Here is a 20,016-nt window from a genome sequence, read left to right on the forward strand (position 1 = left end):
AGCCTCTGTCAGTAGGCGCTTCCGTATAGCTTCACTGTACAGGCCACACACTAACCTGTCACGCAGGGCATCATTTAACATTTCTTTAAATTCACAGTGTTCTGCTAGCTTTTTTAGAATGGCTACAAATTGTACAACTGTTTCATCTTCCTTTTGGTCTCTTTTGTGGAACCTATATCTTTCAGCAATTACCAGTGGTTTTGGGGAAAAATGGGACCCCAGGATTTCCACAATGTCACTGTAAGATTTAGTTGCTGGCTTAACAGGGTGCAGTAAGCTGCGTAGCAGAGGGTAGGTTTTAGCCCCTACAACACTTAAGAATATTGGCACCTTCTTCGCTTCTGTAATGTCATTTGCAATTAAAAAAAGCTCAAAACGCTCAGTATACACATGCCACTGCTCTATATTCTCATCAAAAGGCTCCAGGGGCCTGGTCAGAGTAGCCATGATTTTTAGTTTCACTTTCACAGTCAGTGCAAAGAAGCAGCTTTTTTTCTTTGTTTGGTCTTTACCTTGATTTCTACTTCCTTCTGTTACTGGAGCAGCACCAGGATCCCACCCTCGTCGCCAGTGTTATATCCTTGGGGCAGCCGGAGTAGGAAGCAATCACTTGAGGCCAGAGAGCAGGCAGCTAACCAAAACCTCCATTTTATTTACAGACCATAATACTCTAACTCAGTTGCCATAGCAGCAAAAACCATGACAACCAAATACACAACAACCCCCAGTCTCATTGTGGTCACTTAGTACGGGGGCAGGGGTATCCCCACTCCGGGGCTCTCTCTTTTCACCAAATGCTTCCCAGACCCACTGATCATTACACAGAGTTCAGAGCACGTACAATTTATTAAACAGCAACTTATCAAAAAATAAGGAAAAGATGGGGAAGGTTAAAAGAAACAAGTCACCCGTCCTGTGAGCACAGGGACACCACAAACAGCTGCCTCTGCACGGGAAAGGAAGTTCACAGTCTGTTCCTCACCCGTCCCAGGCCTCCTACCCAGGCCCTGGCGTCCCCAGGGTGATACCACATGGTGACAATCTGTACCTCAAAGAAGCACCGTGGAACCCCCGTATTCACCACTACGCTAGAATGATGATCGGTTGGGTACAAAGTTGCCTTGTGAGACATCATGTTAAAAGTCTTGATCTGTTCAACATTAATGTCTTCTCAGATTGTACGGTAACTGTTGTATCGGGAAACAGAGACGAGACAAAGCTGCAGTGAGGCGTCTCTGGATAGTCCCAGACTGCTGCTTTTTATTCTCTTTCTTACAGACTTGTTACTCAGTATTACATGATTGACATCACACAGGTTACTTATTACTATATGATTGATACACCTGTTTTCTTCATTCTGATTGGTTAAGGCTGGTTCCCATCACCGGGCCATTGTCTTGAGTGACTAGCATAGCATAGCAGAAAGTGCATACTATACTGTGCTAATGTATGGTTCAGTGAAGGGACAATGTGGCTTGCCAACATTTGTACCTACACTGTACCTACATCTCCCTCTCTATTGTTTTGTTAACTATGACTAATACTTTCGGGGGGGCTCCGGGCTAGTCCATGGACAGCCCTTAATGAAGAGAGAAACAAATGAGGGGACACATTGGATGCCGCAGCAAAACAGCACGAGTAACAGTACAGTGAGTCCCCCAAAGGTGACAAGTTGATGCAACCACCCGGTGTTAGGAAGCCATGAGGAGAGCCAATCCCACCATCCCGAGAAGGGGTCTGGATTGTATCTGATTTGATCTGCAGTGAGGCGTCTCTGTTTCCCGATACAACAGGTAACTTCTCGCTTAACATGGTAGTTCTGTTCCTGAAAAATGCTGCTTTAAGCAAAACAATATTAAGTGAATCTAATTTCCCCATAAGAATTAATGTGAATAGAGTGGGTTAGGTTCCAGGGAATTTTTTTTCGCCAGACAAATGTCTATATATTTTTAAACACACACACACACACACACACACACACACACACACACACACACACACACACACACACTTTAAAAAAAATTGAATACTGTACACAGCAAAGATGATTATGAAGTTTGGTTGAGGTGGTGGAGTCAGAGGGTGGAAGAGGGTGGGCTGTTTCCCAGGGAGCCTTACTGCTAAATGATGAACTAGCACTCGGCTGAGCCCTCAAGGGTTAACACGTTGCTGTTAATGTAACATCACACTCTATTAAGAAGCAGGAATGGAGGGAGGAGACACAGCATGGGAGAGAGAGATAGAGACACACATTATCTGTGCATGTGTGTGTCTGTGTGTGTGTGTGTGTGAGAGAGAGAGAGAGAGAGACAGAGATACACACCCTGTGTGTGAGAGATAGATGCGCTTTGCCCCTTTAAGTACGTTGCCTTTTTAAGTAGATCAGCAAGTTGAGACAGCAGCTGCTGCCAGGAAACTCCCTCTGTCCTGAGCCCTGTCGTGTCCCCGCTCTACTCTGTGGAAATGGGGTACAGAAGTGGCGGGAAGGGGACACCCTGACATTAGCACCAGGGCCGCCCAGAGGATTCAGGGGGCCTGGGGCAAAGCGGGGGAGCTGTGGTGCTTGTACTCACCTGGTGGCGGTTTGGGTCTTCGGCAGCATTTTGGCAGCGCGGGGCCCTTCAGTCGCTCCGCGTCTTCGGCAGCACTGACGGGCCCCCCGCTGCCAAAATGCTGCCGAAGATGCGGAGCGCCGCCGGGCCAGGGCTCGCGGGGCCCCTGAGGGGCCTGGGGCAAATTGCCCCACTTGCCCCCCACTCTGGGCAGCCCTGATTAGCACACTTCTCCCCTTCCCCCACCCACCGCACAGCAAGCAGGAGGCTCCCAGGAGCATCTCCAAGGCAGAGGGCAGGAGCAGCACATGGCAGTGGGGGAAGGGATACCTGAACTTAGGGGAGCTGATAGGGGGGCTGCCGACCCACTCAGGTTCCAAGCCCCCACCAGCTCGCTCCAACGGGCTGCTCTTCCTGCAAGCAGTGGACAAAGCAGGCAGATGCCAAACAACGTTATAAGGGAGCCTTGCACAACTTTAAACGAGCATTTTCTCCAATTGATCATGTCAGGGACTCAAACCCCGACAGCGAAGTTCGTTGTCTAACCGCAGAGAGACAGGCAACACCAGCAAGGTCCGATCAAAAGCTCTTTATTGACAAGTGCACGCATCAATAGAGAGCAGCTCGGCTCCAGGGAGAACCAGCCCCCCCTTTACAGCTTAGTACTAGCCTTTATAGACAGTTTTATTACATCATAGATAATTCACTTGAACAACCCACCCCCTTTGTCTAACAACTAGAAATTAGACACCTTTTAATATATACGCATGCCTAGTCTCTACAATATTGAATTGTTAATATCTTAACAAGCACCAAAAGTTAGGAATGTAAGGGAGTTAAACACACCGAAAGCTAAACCGGGGAGTTAGAGTCAGAACTGTGGGATAGTGTTTCTTATCAGTTCTTCAAACACTGTTCCTAACATAACACAGCTGGTACCAGCCCCTCACTTATCTCACTCTTTCCCAGGGCTTTGTGAGACAATGCTGCTTCTCAGTATTTTTCCACTCTGGGATTACCCAGAAACCTCTGTTAGCCTGACTTCAGTCAGGTTGGCATAACTGGTTTTGTGCTACATCTTTATTCAGGCCTAACAATCAGCAACGTAACAGCTTAACAAGGAAACAACGTTAACTGGGACAACATTAAAGGAGGACTTACTGTATTGCCGAGCTGCCTGAACAGTAACTACCATTGGCTGAATTAAACCCACTTCATGGGCAACAATTTACATCCATGGAGCACCAGGAGCTGGAGTTAGAATGTACAAGGCACTAGGCCAGAACCCACCGCTCTCCGTTCCCGTTGCGGTTTCTGTTTTCAGCCTCGGCACCCCCTGAGTTCGGAGGACAATGTTTTAGGATTCTTTGTTATATCTTGATTGAACCATCTTCCTGTGATATCATTGTTTGCTGTTCTGAGTTCCAGCTCATATAACTACACCTATTCCTACAGGCCACGGGTTGGCTTCTTAACTGACAATCATCCCTCCGCTGCTTTCTGGTGTATGCACAGTCCCTTCCCTCTCTGGCAATTTCTCTCTTCCTGTCACTGCACCTGAAGGTGCTGGGCGGCCATTTTGTATGTACTTGTGTACCCTGGAGGGGAGCCAGCTATGGTCACACAATTAGGGTGAACTGCAAAGAATGATGGATATTCCAATATTTAGATTCACCAAGACAGCATAAAACAGCTTCTTTATTACCTCACTGGTTACTCAGAAGTCCAAACAACACAGTTCCCTTAAAGTGATCTAGCCTCAGGCCTCCATCCAGGTACCCACGTCAAATAGGGTGAAAATTTCTGTAAATCTTATTTCATCGTATAAAAGAAAAGTTTCTACCAATCCCAAGGGATCGGACACTTTACCTCCCATGTTACTGAATATTCCAGATCTTACCCAAATACACGCTACAGCCAATTCTTATTAACTAAACTAAAATCTGTTAAAAAATAAAAGAGAGAGAGGATGGTTCCAAATTTCATATTCAAGATGTACCAGCATAACTGGGACCTCAGTCTTCCGACTCAAACTTCCCCTGATGAAATCTAAGCAGATCTGAGATGACAGAATCAGGACGCAAGGATCTTTTATACAATTTCATGTCCTCTTTGACAAGCTGGGATTTCCTCGCGGAACAAAAGGTAATTAGGATGACTTTGAAGGAGGTCCATCACTGGTACTTAGCTGTACGAATTCACATAAGGCCATTTGCTTTTTCCTTCACCATTCACAGTACATTTCAAAGAGAGATGTGTGACGTTGCACCCCATAGTGTTTTATGGAAATATGCTTATGAATGTAAATATGACATAACTGGAATATGTTTTATGCTACATACGCCATGTAACATATCTCTGCAAAGGTTATGCTCCACTGATTATATTCATCCTATTTGTATGCATGTGTCATTTTTGTATTCAAAGTTATGAATATTGGCTGTGTACTGGTTTAATTTGAAGTAGCCTCAGGGCTTGGCTACACTGGAGAGTTGCAGCGCTGGTGGTGGGTTTACAGCGCTGCAACTTACTCCCCGTCCACACTTGCAAGGCACATACAGAGCTGCATCTCCCTGGCTGCAGTGCTGGCTGTACTCCTGCTCTGCCTCGGGTATAACTCTTGCAGCGCTGGTGATGCAGCACTGCTCCGCAAGTGTGGCCACCAAAAGCGCTGTAATTGGCCTCCAGAGTATTCGGAGGTATCCCAGAATGCCTGTTCAGCCACTCTGCTCATCAGTTCGGACTCTACTGCCCTGGCCTCAGGTGACCCGCCCTTTAAATGCCCCAGAAATTTTAAAAATCCCCTTCCTGTTTGCTCAGCCAGGTGTGGAGTGCAATCAGTGAATCTTTCCAGGTGACCGTGCCTCCACGCGCCAAACGAGCACCAGCATGGAGCAATGGCGAGGTGCTGGACCTCCTCAGTGTTTGGGGGGAGGAAGCTGTGCAGTCCCAGCTGCGCTCCAGCCGTAGGAATTATGATACCTTTGGGCAGGTATCAAAGGCCATGCTGGAAAGGGGCCATGACCGGGATGTGCTGCAGTGCAGGGTTAAAGTGAAGGAACTGCGGAGTGCCTATTGCAAAGCCCGCAAGGGAAACCGCTGCTCCGGCGCTGCCCCCACGACCTGCCGTTTTTACAAAGAACTGGATGCAATACTTGGGGGTGACCCCACTGCCAATCCGAGGACCACAATGGACACTTCTGAGCGGGGGGGGGAGGGGGAGGAGAGGAGGAGGAGGGGGAGGGGAGTGGGAGGGGGAGGTAATCGGCCTCGGTAATCTCTTCAAAAGTTTCAGCCAGAGCGTGGGCAATGCGCTTGTGCAAGTTTATAGGGAGAGCCACTGTGGTCCTTGTCTGAGTCAGGCTAACGCGTCTGCGCCACTGTGCAGCGAGGGGTGGGGGGACCATTGCTGCACACAGGCAAGATGCACAGGGGCCAGGGCGGAATCTGCATTGCTGTAGAAGACCCTTCTGCTCTTCCCCAGTGACCCGCAGCAGCGAGATATCTTCCAGGAGTAACTCCTGTGGAAAATGTTGGGAGACTGTTCAGTGCAGATGCCTCCTGTAGCTGTTTGCTGTCCCCAACGCACAGAAACCCCTGCACAGCCCTGAAGCCCTGAAGCAATCAGTCCCCCTTACTCACCATTTCATGGCTCCTGTTGGGTTATGTGTGCTCTGTTTGGTATGGGAAAAGTATGCTAAAGTGAAGACTGTAAACTCCTTCACTGTGTGGGAATTACTGTCTGGATGAGATTATGAACAATGCTACCCCTGTTAACTGTTGCCATTTTTGCCTTTTGAAAAGTGTCCTTGACTGCTGGACTGCCCATATCATCGACTGCTCAGAGGGTACAAAACCTCAGGAAGAAGCCGCGAAAAAGCAAAGAAGACATGCTGAAAGCAGTTATGGATCAGTCTGCCAGAGAGAGTAAAAACCTGCAGGACTGGAGGGAAAGGGAAAGCAGGATCCGCCAGAGAAACGCAGCGGCCAGGAGGAAAAGCACAAAGCAGCTGATCAGCATTCTGGCACGCCAAGTGGACTCTATCCAGTCACTCGTAGCCATGCAGGCAGAGCAATACTGTGCCGGCCCCCCGACCCCGGCCCAAAGCTCTTTCCCTTGTGCCCCAATGTCAGCTCCAAACCCCCTTCCCCAGCATCCAGGTTTTTACCTCCACCAGCTGCCTCCAACACCTGTACGTTCACCAACCAGCCCTGAGATCTACGACCCTTATCCTCTGCACTCAACCCCCATCACCATGCAGTATAGCCATCCTGAAGTGCAGCAGTCATTGCACAGCACTCCAGACAGGACATATTCAAACCTGTGACTGTACAGTTCACCAACCCACTCCCCTGCCCTTTTAGGTTCCTGAAATGTTGTGTGTCTGTCAAGGAAGTTATTTTCTTTTCAATAAAAGAATTCTTGGCTTTGAAAACAGTCTTTATTATTGCAGAAAGTGAAAGATACCGTAGCCCAGTAAAGAAACAGGCACTGCAAATCATTTTAGGAAAAACAGATTCCTACTAACATTGTAACCACTGCACTTCACTCCCGTGCAAGGCAACAAACATTACTGTTGGCTTTCAGCCTCAAATTCCTCCCTCAAGGCATCCCTAATCCTTGTAGCCCTGTGCTGGGCCTCTTTAGTAGCCCTGCTCTCTGGCTGTGCAAATTCAGCCTCCAGGCGCTGAACCTCGGTGGTCCATGCCTGACTGAATCTTTCACCCTTCCCTTCACAAATATTATGGAGGGTACAGCACGTGGATATAACCGCAGGGATGCTGCTTTCCTCCAAGTCTAGCTTCCCATACAGAAATCTCCAGCGCCCTTTTAAACGGCCAGAAGCACACTCCACAGTCATTTGGCACCAGCTCAGCCTGTAGTTGAACCGGTCCTTGCTCCTGTCAAGCTTCCCTGTATAGGGTTTCATGAGCCAAGGCACTAACGGGTAAGCGGGGTCTCCAAGGATCACAATGGGCATTTTGACGTCCCCTACTGTGATCTTCCTGTCTGGGAAAAAAGTCCCTGCCTGCATCTTCCTGAAGAGGCCACTGTTCCAAAAGATGCGTGCATCATGCACCTTTCCAGGCCAGCCTGTGTTAATGTCAATGAAACGCCCACAGTGATCCACAAGTGCCTGGAGAACCATAAAGAAATACCCCTTCCGATTAACGTACTCGGATGCTAGGTGGGGGGGTGCCAGAATAGGAATATGCGTCCCATCTATCGCCCCTCCACAGTTAGGGAAACCCATTTGTGCAAAGTCATCCACAATGTCCTGCACGTTCCCCAGAGTCACGGTTCTTCTTAGCAGGATGTGATTAATGGCCCTGCAAACTTGCATCAAAACGATTCCAACGGTCAACTTTCCCACTCCAAACTGGTTCCCGACCAACCGGTAGCTGTCTGGAGTTGCCAGCTTCCAGATTGCAATAGCCACCTGTTTCTCCACCATCAGGGCAGCTCTCAATCTCGTGTCCTTGCGCCGCAGGGTGGGGGCGAGCTCAGCACACAGTCCCATGAAAGTGGCTTTTCTCATCCGAAAGTTCTGCAGCCACTGCTCGTCATCCCAGACTTCCATGATGATGTGATTCCACCACTCAGTGCTTGTTTCCCGAGCCCAAAAGCGGCGTTCCACGGTGCTGAGCATTTCCGTGAATGCCACAAGCAATTTAGTGTCACAGGCGTCAGGCGACTCGATATCATCGTCGGACTCCTCACTGTCACTTTGGAGCTGAAGGAATAGCTCAACTGCCAAACGTGATGTGCTGGCGACATTCATCAGCAAAGTCCTCAGCAGCGCGGGCTCCATTTCCCACAGAAATCGCGCTGCACAGAGACTCACAATGGCAACAAACGTGGACGGAAAAACTGTGACTGCTGGGATGTGAAGCGATGCACCACGGGGCGTTGGGACAGGAAGCGGAATGACCCGCACCCTTCCGTCCCCTTCCCACAATCCACGGCGCCAAAATGGGACGAGGTGTTCTGTAGGATAGCTGCCCACAATGCACCACTCCCAACAGCGCTGCAAATGCTGCAAATGTGGCCACACTGCAGCGCTGGTAGCTGTCAGTATGGCCACACACCAGCGCTTTATCTACACAGCTGTACGAACACAGCTGTAACTCCCAGCGCTGCACATCTGCAAGTGTAGCCAAGCCCACAGTCGTGGCAAAGTTCTTAGTTCAGGCTTCTAGCAGTGATGGAATAAACTGCAGGTTCAAATCAAGTCTCTGGAACATCCCCCGCTGGGATGGGTCATTCAGTCCTTTGTTCAGAGCTTCAGGTTGTAGCAAAGTCCCTCCAGAGGTAAGAAGCAGAATTGAAGACAAGATGGAGATGAGGCATCAGCCTTTTATAGGCTTTTTCCAGGTGTAAGAACATGTTTTTGTCCTTACTGTGGAAAATTACAGCAAAATGGAGTCTGGGGTCACATGGGCAAGTCCCTGCACTTTGCTGAGTTACAAGGCGTATCTGTCTTCTCTCCATGGGTCAGTTGTGTAGCTGATGGTCCTTAATGGGCCATCAAGCAGGCTAGGCAGAGCTAACACCAACTGGTCTGGGGTGTCTCCCAGAAGCACAGCACAAGTTTGAAATACAGACAGTACAGAGCCAATACTCTTAACTCCAGCTACAAAATGATACAGATTCCACCTTTATACAGAAATAACCTCCTGTCCTTGCATTGACACTGATGGCAGAAGGTGACAGCTCACACCAAGGTGATCATTCCGCTGGGGCTGATGGAGATGGAGGGTCCGGGCTCAGGGAGCTCTGTGTTCACACACAAACAGGAGTGAGATGGGGAGACACAAACCCTGCCCATGTGTCTGTAACCTGCCCTCAGCACCCAGCCCCAGGGACAGCACCAGGGGTAACAGACACCACACTGCATCTATAGGGAACATGTGGGCTGGATTCTGATCTCAGCCCCCCGGGGTCAATCCAGAGTCACCCCTGACTGCACTAGGGGAAGGGCCAGGTTCTGATCTCAGCAGTGCCCAGGGTCAATCCAGAGTCATTCCTAACTGCAATGGGTGCAGGGTGGAGTTCTGGTCTCAGTCCTCCAGGGTCAATACAAGCAAGTTGAACTGATTTTTGATGGGAATGTTCTGGGGTCAGCTCCTCCCCACCCTTAATAATAAAATGTCTCCAGCCCCAGAGATACTCATGCCTGGACACCCCACTCCACCTGCCAGTCAGCACTCTGGAGAGGAGACGGCGCATTAGGGACCAGATCTTAGAGGAAGTAGATCCTACACCCTGGACTCAGATCCCCCACCTGCATGGGCACACGCCCTGGTCTCAGATTCTCTCCCCCGCGGGGCACATGCCCTAGCTTTATCTGAGTCTCTGAGGAAGAGGATGATGAGAGCAGATGCCAAATGAGGAACTCAGCCGGTGGCTCCAGCTACAGGAAGTCGACATGTCTTGTCTCTTCCTGTGTCCATCACATGTTGTCTCTAATCTGCAGGTGAAATCTAGGGCAGCCAAAGCAAGCAGAGGTCCCTGCAAAACCCAGGAAACCCTGGGCCCATCAGCCTGGCCAAGCATCTTGCAGCTCCCAGCTTCTCTATGTCTCTGTGGGGAGAGATCACCCTCAGTGCACCCTGCAGCATTGGGGAAGGTGCATCGGGCTGGGAGCCAGGAGACCACAGGGTCTTGTCTTCAATCTTCCACTGACCGCTACAGTAGAACCTCAGAGTTACAAACTGACCAACCAACCACACCCCTCACTTGGAACTGGAAGTGAGCGATCACACGGCAGCAGAGATAACTTAAAAAAACACACCCAATACAGAACAGTTCTGTGTTAAAATAAAGTGCTAAACACATAAAGGGGAAGTTTACAAAGAAAGATTTGACAAGGGGAAACTGTTTCTGTGCTTGTTACATTTCAATTTAGATGGTTAAAAGCAGCATTTTTCTTCGGCATAGTGACGTTTCGAAGCTGTGCCAAGTCCATGTTCAGTTGTATGAAGTTGATGCTCAGTTGTAAACTTGTGAAAGACCAAAAATAACATTTTGTTCAGCATAGCGAATATTTCAGAGTTATGAAGAACCTCCAGTCCTGAGGTGTTTGTAACTCTCAGGTTCTACTGCATTTCCATGCTAAGGAAACTTAACTGTGGCATTTCCTGGTGCTGGAGGGTTTCACTCTGCAGCCTTCCCGCTCAGCCTGCCAACCTGCCCACCTGCGACACGAGCCGTGGCACCGAGTGAGGAGCGGGTGCGATGGGGGACGCCTGGGTTTGCTGCCCCTTGAGCCATAGCTGAGCGGTGATGACAGGTTTACACTGTAACGCTTGGTTCTAAGGGGCTTTTCTCAGGCCTGGTCTACACTCGGGGGGGGGTCGAAATAAGGTACGCAAGTTCAGCTACGCGAATAGCGTAGTTGAACTCGAACTACCTTAGTTCGAACTACTTACCTGTCTTGACAGTGTGGGATCGAAGTCCGTGGCTCCCCCGTTGACTCTGCCACCGCCGTTCACAGTGGTGGAGTTCCGGAGTCGACGGGAGCGCGTTCGGAGTTCGATATATCGCGTCTAGATGAGACGCGATATATCGAACTCCGAGAAGTCAATCACTACCCGCCGACCTGGGCAGGTTTAGCGTGTGAATTAAATCAACCAGGTTCAAAAGAAAATCAGAGAAAGAGAAATTCCATCCCGGGCGCCCAGTGAGTCACCAGCCGGGAGACACCCAGGGACCTTCTAATGCCCCCGCAGAGACCCTGCCCCCGAGCTGGAGGAGACACTGTCAGGGATTATGTGGCCAGGCCCCTAGAGAGGGACGTGACACAGGCTTTGTTTATACGCCATTGGCTAGAGGGCAGCAGAAAGCTGGGGGTCAGGGGGCTCCATTCCCGGCTCTGGGAGGGGAGTGGGGTCTAGTGGTTAGAGCAGGGGGCTGGGAGCCAGGACCCAGGTGTGATGGTCTCGCCATCACCTGTCCTTTGCTCTGACACTGCGCTGGGTAACACCACAGAGCAGGAGGGTGACAAGCAGCAGATTTGCTACATAGGAGAGTCATTCCCCACCCCCAGCCTGTCTCCCACAACTAACACCCCCTACCTCTGCGTGCCCCCCCATCTCCCATCCTGCCCCCTGGTCTATCCCCATTCAAGTCCCCCCGAGGGACCCTGCCCCCATCATGGCACATCCCTCCTCACTCCCCCTCAGCCTGCCCCCCTCACATCCTCCCCCATCATGGCCAATCCCCCCTCATACTCCCGTCCTCTGCCACGTTTCCCCTCAAAGGCCCATCCCTCCTGCCCTCAGTTAAGATGGCCGCCATTGCCCAGTGTCCCCAATGGGCATGGCGCCAGGCTGCCCTCTGGGAAATGGCGCCTACCTGGGCTGGGAGGGGCAGGGGAATATTGGGGGTGGGAGAACGTGAGGGAACATGGTAGGCCAGAGCCTGAGGGGCTGGGGGGGGAATGGAAGCCGCCCCCCGTGATTAGGGGTGCCTGGGTTCCCCCCTCCTGAGTGTTTCTGTGTGACTCTGCCCTGTGGCCATGGGGGGTTCTGTCACAGACTCCCAGGTTGTGCCACTTTTGGCCCGTGCAGTCCATGGGGGGACCCCCCTTCAGTGCGACAGCCCTTCTGGGGGGTCCACTCTGTCTTGGGCTCAGGCCCCTCCACCTCCTGGAGCCGCACCTCTCGGAGCCTTAGCACGTCTGTCTCTTGCCATGGGACACCCTAGGGACCCCCGGGGCCTCCACTCCCAGAGGGAATAATGCCCCCCTGGTCTCTAGCCCGGAGCGACTCTCAGCCAGCGTAAAACAGGAGGTTTATTGAGAGTTGAACACAACACAGGAAACTCAGTGGGCGCCCGTTGGCAGGAGGGGCTGGTGAGGGGGGCACAGCGGCAGGGGGTTCCCGCTGCGGCGTCTGGGGCGGCGCGGCCTGGCTAGAACCTGCCCAGAGGGGGCCAGGGCGGGTGGGGGGCAGGTGCAGTGGGGCAGGGGCAGACGCAGGGGGGCGGGACCCCTCGTGTGCCCAGCTTTCCTCAGGGAAAGGCCCTTGCGTGGGCTATGAAGTCCCCGGGCACCAGGCTGTAGGCGGCCGGCGGGTTCTGCCTTGTGGCCCGGAAGGAGGCGTCTCCGCCACACAGGCCAGGGCTTCAGCGGCTAAATCCTTGCCCAGGAAAGGGCAGATCCTCCCCACGCTGCCCAACAGGTCCTGTGCAGGTGGGGGGGGAAGGAAGCGGGGGCGCCATGGCCTCAGAGGCCCGGGGGGTGGGGGAGGGCTGCATGCCCTGGGGCAGCGTGGAGGGAGCTACGGACGCTGCTGGGAGCCAGGGGAAATGCCCCACTTGCCCCAAAACTCATCAGCCGCCCCTCCCTTTGGGCAGCTCTGGCTGCCCCCCTCTTCTGCCCCTTCCGCAGCCCCCCCAGACGGCGCCACCTACCCCCGTTCACCAGCTACACCCCCCAGGCCCAGCCTGGCTTCACACGCCCAGCTGCTCTGTCTGCTTTGGGGCCCCTAGTACCACCCAGAACCCGGTGAGCCCCCACTGAGGGCTCACCCTCTGTTTAAAGGGGAACTGCCCTATTTCTACACACTGCAGAGCCGCCTCGCACAGCAGGACGGGGATGTCTCCCCGTGTGTGACCAAGGGGCAGTGCCCTGTAATATTATGAAGTCTCAGCGTGCCTCAATTTCTCTCTGTCCTTCGCCTGGCTACCGGGGTTGGGGGAGGACTAGGGTTACAGCTGCTCTCGGGGGCAGCGCGGGCCTGGAGGTGCGGGTGGCACCAGACTGTCTGGGCCCTAGGGAACTGATTAAATCTGACCCAGATCCAGAGGGCCCAGCACGGAACCATCCACACGCAACGGCAGGAAGCACCGGTGAACTCAGCTGCTGTGTCTTCACGGCAATGCAAGCCCAGGGCTTGAGCCCAGGCTCACCTCTACCCCCCCCCCACCCCCATCTACACACCCATTGCGCTCCCCCAGGGCTCAGACCCAGCAGCCCCCACTGGAGTGCAGGGTCCCAGCCTGAGTCAAACCGGCCCCCAGGTTTCAAGCCCTATTGCTCTGCAGTGTAGACGCAGCCCTGCCAGCCTTGTGCTCCAGAAGTTCTACAAATGTAGCCCATAATCCCCCGGGCTGGGGGGCTGCATATACACAGCCGAGCAATCGGGCTTGAAACCAGGGTCCTGGTTTGACACAGTCTCGTGTTACAGGAGGGCGCTAGGATGCCTAGGTTCAACCCAGGATTAGGAAAGAGTGTAGACACTCAAGCTGGGGGCGGGTCACTCCATTTCTACTAACCCTGGGCTTTTGTTGCAGTGTAGACAGACCCAGCCCGGAGTCAAAACACAGGGAGGCGGCCAGTGGGGCAGACAGAGTCCCCTCAGGCGCTGAGAAAAGGGCTTTGTTCCTCCCGCCTGGAGCCAGAGATAGACCCCAAGAGTCCTGACCACCCAAACCAGTGCCCTATACCCTAATCCCACCTTTTGGCACATGGCACAGCGGCTATGGAAATACTCTCCCACTGGGGGGGCTCTGTGGGGAGCGGGGTGGGAGCACTGGCTGTGTGGTGGGGGAGCTGCCCACTTCCCCAGACCCACCTCTCCCAGCAGGGGGTGCCCCCGCCACACAGAATCACTGTCCCACCCAGTGTCTCTGCTTCGCAGGGGTCGTCAGTGACTGGAAGGACCATTTCACCACGGCGCAGGGCAAGCGCTTTGCCCAGGTTTACCGAGAGCAGCTGCAGGAGCTGGCCGGGACCGTTCCCTGGGACAAGGAGTGACACCCCCACCAGCTCAGGCAGGGTGCACGGGGCTGTACATAGCCAGGGAATACGTTGGCTGGTGGATGCCCCTCCATGGAGCCAGCGCTCCCCCTAGTGGTGTCCTGTGGTAGCTCCCCCCTCCAGAGCAGCTGGTGCTACTGCCAGGGGGCGGCCTCGCCTGACATCCGGCACCTCACAATTGCCCCTGACCCCGTCCACTCTTTCCTGCCCACTTTCCCTCCCCCCCAGATAAAAGCCGCCTGCATCTAGGGGTCGGTTTGTATCCCACACTGCTCCTGAACCCCCTAGTCCGGATGGCAGGACACGTCATCAGCAGCTGCCTTGTTTATTGCATCCACTGCGAACCAGGACTCCTGGGTTCTCTGCCTGGCTCTGGGAGGTCAGTGGGGTCTAGTGAGTCCAGCCCAGCACCCTCTAGGCTGGGGGCCGGGGTTCGATCCTGGGGTGTGACCGTTGGGTTGGGAGCAGTCGGGGGGGATTCTCTGGGGCAGGGGTGTTTGGGAGCAGGGGGGGGTTTGTTGGCGTCTCAGCCCCCCGAGGGGAAGCGGCTTGTCTCTGGGGAGATTCTCTTCTCCACACTTCCGGATCCAGGCTCCTGGGGGCACAGAGAGATGGCGGGTTAGAGGGGCCCATGTCACCCAGAGCCCAGCCCCTGGGGGGAGCAAGGGGCACAGGGTGGGGGGGGTCACCTCACCTAGGACACCTCCCAGGGGCGGCTGTAACAGGCCTCAGTCAGGATCAGCCCCAGGACGAGCAGGACCGCGGCGCTCAGCCCCAGGCGGGCAATGTTGGCGTGGGTGAAATCTGGGTGCCCCAGGGGGGAAGGGGAGAATCACTCGGTGGCTCAGATGGGGAGATCAGCAGCTGGTGCTGCCCTGGGAGCGGAGCCCCCAACCCCCCGTCTGGCAGGTCCGGCCCTGGGGCCTCAGCTTCCCCAACAAGGCGGTTGCCCAGGTGGACGAACAGCCCCTGCCCTGAGGCCCCCCCCGACTCACTCCACCCCCACCCTCACTCACTCGCTCATTGTCACCGGGCTGGGCAGGGGGTTGGGGAGCTGCAGAGATGGCGCTTGGGGCAGGGCCCCTGTGGCCACCCTGCGCCTGGGAGCCGGAGGGAGATGCCGGCTGCTGCCTGGGAGCCGCCCTGACTTTTAACTGCCCCGCCAGGGTCCCTTTGCAACCGGATGTTCCAGTCAAAAACCGAACACTTGGCAACCCTAGTCCCAGGCCCCGCCCAGGCACCCAGCTGGTCCCAGCCCCAGAGCCAGGCCCCCCGGATCCTGCCCCTCTCCTGGGACCACCCTGCCCCTCCCCCTGGTTTCTGGGCTCATGCACCAAGAGTCACTGCCCCCATCCCGTCCAACCAGCCCCAATCCCCGGGGGCGGCTCCTTGGGCAGCATGAGCCTTCCAGGGCTGGTTCAATGGTGATCCCCCCCTGGCCCCAGTACATGGCCCCGCGCTGCTCGGTGGGTGGGAGCCGGCGCCGCTCCAGGATGGGTTGGGTTGGTTCCCGCTGTGGGAATAGAACCAGCGTCTGTCAGGATAGGGGGAGGGGCTGAAACAGAGACAGCGATGCCCCTCCTCCCCCGCAACTCTGCTTCAATCGTCATTGTCATTCATGGTGGGGTGGCAGCAGTCCCTGGGCCCCGACTCCTCTGTGTGTCCCCAGAGTGGGGACAGATGTCTGGGGGTCAGGATCCCCCCTCAGCCCCAAATCTCCAGCGTCTGCTGCTCCCCCCTGGCTGGGGAACCCCCCAGTGACTCCATCCCTGCTCCCCTGCCAGGCGTCCCCTCTGCTGAGCCCAGGGCTTGCAGATACCTCTGGGGCCTGGCTGGGTGTGGGGCTGGGAGCCGAGGCACCGGGCTGGGCCCCTCACCTGCTACAATGATCTGCACAGGGTTGCTGGGCTCCGAGTGGGTAGTTGGGGATGTTCTGTCGGCATAATGACAGGTGTAGTTGCCCCCGTGTTCCCGTCTGGCGCTGGTGATGGGAAATTCAGCCTCAGAGCCGGCAGGGTCTGTGTGAGTCACATAGTTCCCAGCTCCATCCTTGTAGAGGAGGATCCTCTTGCCCAGGAGCTGATGCCGACACCGGATGGTGACTTTTCCCCCCACGGGGATCACCCCTCCGGGGCTGACGGAGATGGAGGGTTTGGGGTAGGACCCCTCTGGAGTCACAAACAAACAGGCAGTAAGTGGGGGTGACACAAACCGCGTCCGTCTGACTCAATCCTCTGCCCATCTGTCGCTCCAGCGTTTCACCCCCCGCCCAGCCCTGGGGTGCAGCCCGGCCCCGCGGCTCACAGCCGGGGAGAGACACAGCCAGGGCCGGCTCTGGCTTTTTTTCCACCCCAAGCAAAAAAAAAAGAGTGGGGGAGGGGGCCTGCCAGAGTGGCAAAGCAGGAAAAAAGGAAAAAAAAAAAAACAACACGGTGCAGCCGGAAAAGCCGGGAAATAACAAAAAAAAAACCCTACAGGGCAGCCGGAGCCAGGGTGCAGAGGGACTCCCTGTGCTGCAGAGTGTGCGCCCGGTCTAGTGGAGGGGACGGCGAGGGAACGGGGGGGAGAGAGATAAGGGGGGCGGCCAGCGCTTCAATGGGGCGCTCACCACGCAGCCCCGATCGCCTCGCCGCCCACCGGGAGGGCTCGGCTCCGCTCCGGTCGGTGGGGAGGGAAGGACGCGGCTGCTCTGCCGAGTTTGCTGCAGGGCACTCCCCTCCTCCGCGCCGCCGCCCCCTACAGGGCGGCCGGAGCAACGAACAAAAAAAAAAAAAGAAGCGGCCATGCCACCCTAAGATTGGGTGAAAACCGCCCCGTAGAATCGGCCGCCCCAAGCAGGAGCTTGCTCAGCTGGTGCCTGGAGCCGCCCTGGACACAGGAGGGGAAGGAGATTTCCAGTCTCTGATTCCTTCAGTTCTTCAGGGTCAATTCAGCCCTGCCCCCGCTGAAGTCAGGGGTGACTCCAGATTGAATCTGGGGGACTGAGATCAGAATCTGGCCCTTTCCACATGGCACTCAGTGAATTGGGATCTCCCCTGTGGGGTTCCTGGTCCAAATTCAGGTCCTTTGCGCAAGCAGCTCCCAGGACAGGCCCCCCCCCCCACCAGCCCAATCCATCTCCCACAAAAAACCCACATTTGCAAAATCCCCCGGTTGCTCAAACATTTTCCTGCCCACCCCTGGGGCTCAATCTCCGGCTCTGCTCCGCCCCAAACCGCTCTCAGCCGCTGGGGATTTAGCTCCGCTCTGCACGGTGCAGGGGGCCCCTTTGGGGACGGGATATTCCCAAAGCTGTTCAGGGGACGTTCCGAACGCCAGGCCGGGCTGAGCCTGACCCACGAGCAAAGCAGTGACACGCGTGTGCAGCAAGCCGAGGGTGAGACACAACGGGGCCTTGCTCCAGTCCCTCTGCGTGTCCACATCTTACAGCCCTGCTCTGCCTGACCTGTTCCCCGGGCTCCTGCCAACTTCCCGGGCACAGTGCGGGGGCGCTGCGGGGGGGCTGGTGCCTTCACTCTGTATTTCCTGCTTTGAGTGCAGGTGAATTCACCCTGTGTGGTGCCCATCCCTGTAATGAGTAGGGCGAGGTCTCAGTCTCATATCTGGGTGTGAAGGGGAACAGGGGTCTGACAGGATCATCCCCTTGGGGGATTTGCACCCCTCCCCACACCCATGTGCCTCGTCCTTAATGTGGAAATTCCCCCAGCTGCCCCATTCCCCACAGATACTCACCTTCCGACACCCCGGTCAGCCCGGCCAGCCAGCAGCCTGGAAAGGAGACAGGCCGTTAGGGACCAGATCCCAGAGCAACTGGATCCTACACCCAGGGCTCAGATCCCCCCATGGGCACACGCCCTGGTTGTTTCTGATACTCACTGAGGAGGAGGACGGTGAGAGCAGACGCCATGACAGGGCAGTGGGGGGTCCCTCAGAGCTGCCACCAACACCCCAGTGCTGAGCTCCACCAAGCCTGAGGCCCAAGTGTGAGGGGAATGAGGAACTGCGCCGGGGGGCTGCAGCCACAGGAAGCCTGTGATTTGCTCGGCCCCTTCCTTCCCCATCAGATGGTTTCTCTACAATCTCCAGCCCAAATTTACCACTGTCAGGGCAAATCCAGCTCCCTGCAATGACCAGCAAACCACAACCCCTCCTGCAGCTGCCAGGTCCCCCTCCACCCCCGTCACCTCCCAGCCCCACATGGGAGCTGCCCAGTCCAGGGACCAGCTGGGAACAGGGGGAATGTCAGGAGGTGTCAAGAGATGCCCAGGCTGCCCTGACCTTTTCCAACAGGCCCGTCTAGCCTCCCTGAAGCCGCAGCTCCGAGCAGAGGAGGCTCCCCACACACACGCAGTGTCCCCCACAAAGAAACCCTCTCCAATGGAGGAGAAAAGACATTCCTTCCTGACCGGCTGGGTGCAGTGCCTACTCTGGAGCATGAGGGTGGAGGGTCCTGGCCAACCTCCTTCTCAGGTACCGTCGCTGCAGATGCTGTTCTTAGCCCAGTGTGCATTGGACAGAGACAGGACAGAGGGTTGGAGGTTGTGGTTTCCGGCCCCTGTGACAGGGGGATGGAGGGATACATTTACATCCTGAATCGTTAAAGGAATAGCCGAGAAAGCTGCAGAAGGGGAAGTCTGCCCACAGCTGGCGCTCGCTTGCTCTCTCCGCTACTCCCAGTGAAACTCTGTGTGAACCTGATGCCCCGACACCAGGGCTGGATTTAGGGGAGGGGACCGCCTGGGGTGCCGGGTGTGGGGGGTGCCAGGCTCGGGTGCTGGTTTTGTTGTTAGCAACAAAAGGGAAAATCGAATATTTGAAGTAAAATGTTTCAGAAGAAAAATTCCAGAGGGAGTTGTTTTATGGCTCGTTGTCCCTGCTGAAGCGTCTATCAAAGAAAGGTTCAGACCAATGAAGCACCACTGATGCATGGGGACTGTTCGGACGTCAATGACAAAGACCTCTCTGTCGAATCGGATGACATCTGTCACGTTTTGCCACACGGGACGCGCTCCCCACTCCAAGTTCTCCACCACACGCGTGAGGCAGAGCTGCAGGACACTTCTCCTAATGTGTGAGCAGCTCTGAGGATTCTGCTCACGCTGCTGCTCACAGTCGTGTGTGGTGAGCGGAGCTTTTCGAAGCTCGGGCTCATTAAAACGTATCTGTGCTCGCCGGTGGCCAATGGGAGACGGACGTCGCTGGCTGTTTTATCGCTTGAAAATGCCACTGGCCGGTCTTTGGCTCCCTCTCGGATGCTGCACTTCAGTTCACACGGGCAAAGGTGAGAAAAGCGACTTTTTGAACTAAAGGACCAGGGGTAACATGCTCAGGCTGTCACCTGCAGTAACACGATTTAATGCTGGTTGGGGCACAGGTCAAGTCCCTAACGTTAGCACATTTCAGTTTTGCTTAAAATGAAAACGTTTCTATAAGCTTAGAAGAAATAAATTTTTTTGTATTTTTCTGATCTCTGGCATGAATAAATACAGATTTACAGCTCCTAGTGTGCAAATTTATCATCTGAAACGACAGGGCTAAATCACGAATGCAAATCATGCATCAAAGTCATGAAATGGGCTAGAAATTCAATTAAAAATAAAGTATCCAAAAGTTTAACAAATGGAGGGCGGCCCCTGGGGCGCCATTACGTCCTGCCCAGCACCTGCCCAGTGATGTGCCCAGCTCTGGGAGGGGAGTGG

General features: G+C 54.9%; 2 protein-coding genes across 2 annotated transcripts in view; both read right to left on the bottom strand.

The window, feature by feature from the left end:
- The window catches only part of LOC123349928 (immunoglobulin superfamily member 1-like), a 448,190-nt gene that overhangs the window by 408,802 nt on the left and 19,372 nt on the right, over positions 1-20,016 (bottom strand). The window lies entirely within an intron of this gene.
- On the bottom strand, positions 14,775-18,299 carry LOC123349932 (T-cell-interacting, activating receptor on myeloid cells protein 1-like). Its single transcript, XM_044988236.1, has 5 exons — positions 18,194-18,299; positions 18,050-18,085; positions 16,195-16,485; positions 15,012-15,121; positions 14,775-14,912 (listed from the first exon to the last, which is right to left on the bottom strand). The coding sequence occupies exons 1-4, from the start codon at positions 18,222-18,224 to the stop codon at positions 15,012-15,014; spliced, it is 468 nt and encodes a 155-aa protein (XP_044844171.1). The 5' UTR covers positions 18,225-18,299; the 3' UTR covers positions 14,775-14,912.

This window comes from Mauremys mutica, chromosome 15 (genome assembly GCF_020497125.1).
Source record: "Mauremys mutica isolate MM-2020 ecotype Southern chromosome 15, ASM2049712v1, whole genome shotgun sequence".
Taxonomy (NCBI): Eukaryota; Metazoa; Chordata; order Testudines; family Geoemydidae; genus Mauremys; species Mauremys mutica.